Source organism: Otolemur garnettii, unplaced genomic scaffold (assembly GCF_000181295.1).
Source record: "Otolemur garnettii isolate 467f Iridium unplaced genomic scaffold, OtoGar3 scaffold00166, whole genome shotgun sequence".
Taxonomy (NCBI): domain Eukaryota; kingdom Metazoa; phylum Chordata; class Mammalia; order Primates; family Galagidae; genus Otolemur; species Otolemur garnettii.
This window is the reverse complement of record NW_003852561.1, coordinates 3,895,358-3,898,122: the sequence shown is the minus strand read 5'-3', so window position 1 is coordinate 3,898,122 and position 2,765 is coordinate 3,895,358. Positions and strand designations below refer to the sequence as shown.

The 2,765-nt window shown below is 50.1% G+C and overlaps 1 protein-coding gene across 2 annotated transcripts in view; it reads right to left on the bottom strand.

Annotated features, from left to right (window-relative positions):
* BLMH (bleomycin hydrolase) overlaps window positions 1-1,612 on the bottom strand; it is a 51,550-nt gene extending 49,938 nt beyond the window's left edge. The window contains exons 1-2 of one of the 2 annotated variants that reach the window (XM_003800109.2): window positions 1,263-1,612; window positions 774-971 (exon numbers count right to left, since the gene is read on the bottom strand). In XM_003800109.2, coding sequence (XP_003800157.1) covers window positions 774-971; window positions 1,263-1,275 — 211 coding nt within the window. In that variant the 5' untranslated portion in view covers window positions 1,276-1,612. Of the gene's footprint in view, window positions 1-773; window positions 975-1,262 lie in introns of both variants that reach the window. The other variant, XM_012811582.1, reaches the window with a different exon arrangement.
* Between the last annotated feature and the right edge of the window lie 1,153 nt (window positions 1,613-2,765).

Below are 2,765 nucleotides of genomic sequence, written 5' to 3'. Positions count from 1 at the left end.
AAAGGTATATGCGCATACAATAAAATATATCCACGTACACTTTGTGAGTGAGTTTTGACTGGCTCTCAACAAGTACTAATGTGCTGTCAGTATAGAGTAGAAATAGTTTTTAAATGGTTAAAGACTTTTTAAAATACCCTTTTAGTACAATTTTGTGTGAGAATATTCTTATGTTTAGGTTCCTGGATAACTAATCTTTCACTGTAGCTGTTTTCCTGATAATGGTGCTACAGTAGATAGCAAAACAAGACTTCTTGATCAGAAAGGCATGTGAACTGGATTTTTTTTCTGTATTACACACTGGTCTATCGGTGGGAACTCAGCCTATTAGCACGCACTAATAACCTTCAGTTGTAACCAAGAAGCATATTTAAAAGTTACATTTGATAACATTTTGATGTGATTACATTATGTCTTCTCTATTTCACACATTTGTATATGGCCTTCAGAGCAATTCTGGGGATTCCTCTACGCTAGAGTATGAACAGTTTTGCATTGTCTGATGGACTACAATCATTCAAAATCAGGATAGAATATAGTGAATTACACTCAAGCATATGATCATAGCCTGGTCACTTTAGCACTCAAACCAAATGTGCTAGTAATCAACACGGGTTATGTTCCTAGAACGACCTTTACCTGTGCCTATTCTCTAGGAATTTACTACAAGTTCTTTCAGTACAAATCTGTTCCCCTAAGACCATTCTTAAGATACCAAAACGGGACGCTGCCAAAAAGGTCAAACAAAGTATGCAAGAAGTTTAAGACTTCACCTGAGCTCTTCTGGTTGGTGACAGGCTTGCCTTCCTGAGGCACAGCGTGCTGGAACACATGCTGAGTAGCCTGGACCGTGGCTCTTTTCAGACAGATGTCCAGAAGGTCGTGGGTGGTCCCAACATTCTGAGCAAGTACGAACTGAGGGTCAGAATTCAGTTTCTGAATTAGAGCAGTTACCTTCTCCGAATTCAGTCCTGCTGGAAAAGCAAACAGCATTTAACACCAAAACAAGCCTGAAGAGGGCTGACTCCCATACCCCGTGTTCAACTTCTTAAGCGCATCTTGAGGTGACCACTGCAGCGGAGAAGCCCTTTGCCAGCGTCCTCCTCCAAGATGCTGACCTCCTCCAGCCCCTCACTCCCCGCAAAGCTCCATCCCTGCCATCCCCCCTAGCCGCAGCCCCCGGCCTTCCCCGCTGCCGGGCCTCCCGGGTACGGCCGAGCGCCTCCGGAGAGGACCTCGGCGAGGGAATCGCCGCGTCTCACCCGCGTTGCTCATGGCGCCCACGCTGCCTGGCGGGGTAACGGTAGTTTGGGGGTCCTCCGGCGAGCGCTGGGGTTGCACTGAGGCTCGCTGCCTAGGTGGCCGGAGCTGCCTCTCGCACCCGGAGCGCCGGAAAAAGGAAACCGGCTCGGTGGCGGCGGGGAGGCCGAGGCCAGGAGAAACGGGGTCCGTGGAGGGACAAAACTCCCCCCTCGCGTTGCTGAGTCAGCGCCGTCGGGGCTGGCCCCGCCCGGGGGAGGGCCGCCGGGGGCCGCCGAGCTGACGTGCCGGGTGCTGCCCGCGCCCCCGCCCGGCACGTCCCGAGGCCGCCCCCGCCCGCGCTCCTGGCCGCGCGGTCACCCTGCCCTGCCCAGAGGCCGCCCGGGCGGTGTCGGGGCCCGGGGCCATCTGCGATCCCGCTTCCTGGCCACGCGGGCGCTCTCCCGCGGTCAGGCCCGCCCCGGGTGGCACCCTGCGGAGTTCCCTGCTGCGCCGAGAACCGAACACGCTAGCTTCGGAGAACTGACCCCATTAGCCTTCTGAGAAGCCAACAGGGAGCTCGAGGCGGAAGGGGCCTCGAGGCTGAGGGGCCCGGTAATTAAGCGCGGGGCTCAGAGGAGTTGATACGTCATAAGAAATGCCCCCGAAAGGTTCTTCCTGTTGGCGTCTTTTGCAGACCAATCGCGGCACTTTCAATGGCAACTTGGTGCTTGGAGTCTAGTCCGAACCAAATTCTTGTATTTGAGGGGAAATTGGAACTAAGCTCTTTACCACCCACTCAGAAGCTACTACCACAGTTCTACGAATAGACATCTGCTCATTTCAAGAAAACAACTCATCTGGGGTTGGTGGAGTCCGCCAGTGTCTCCTCTGTAGCTCAGCGTGTTCTGTGGGGTATAACTAAGGGGAGTGAGAGCCGCGTCTCATGCATCAATATCGTTTCGTCATACTCTCTACAAAACCTGTAAAGACGCTCCCCTCTAAGCTTTCGAGATAATCCTGCTGTTTTTCAAGGTTTTGAGATTCTTAAAAACTTGGGTTTTGTTAATATTTTCTTCGTGCCCTGCAATCTCAACATTTAGTGAGATACTGGGATGGAATCATAGATGATGAAATACATATATATATGAAGATATGTATATCTGTCTTGACACTGAAACCCTGTCTCTACAATTCAAAACAGTGAGAATTTTCTGTGGAACCTACAATTTAGGTCTTAAATTGAAAATCCTCACTGGTTCTAAGGGCCTCTGATGTCTGGAAAAACCCACGCTCAGGCACTAATCATTTGAGAAATCACAGTCTCTGTCCTCAGAGTCAGCTAAAGACTGGGGATATAACATAACAACTGTCTTAATTGGGGCCTTTTCACAAAATGATGTTCAAGCATCCTGCCCAAATCATAAAGTTTTATTCAATATCTACCATACACCAGGTACTGGACATGCTGCTGATAATATGGAGACTAATAAAGCTTAAGAAACTAAATGTTTCTCCACTCTGCT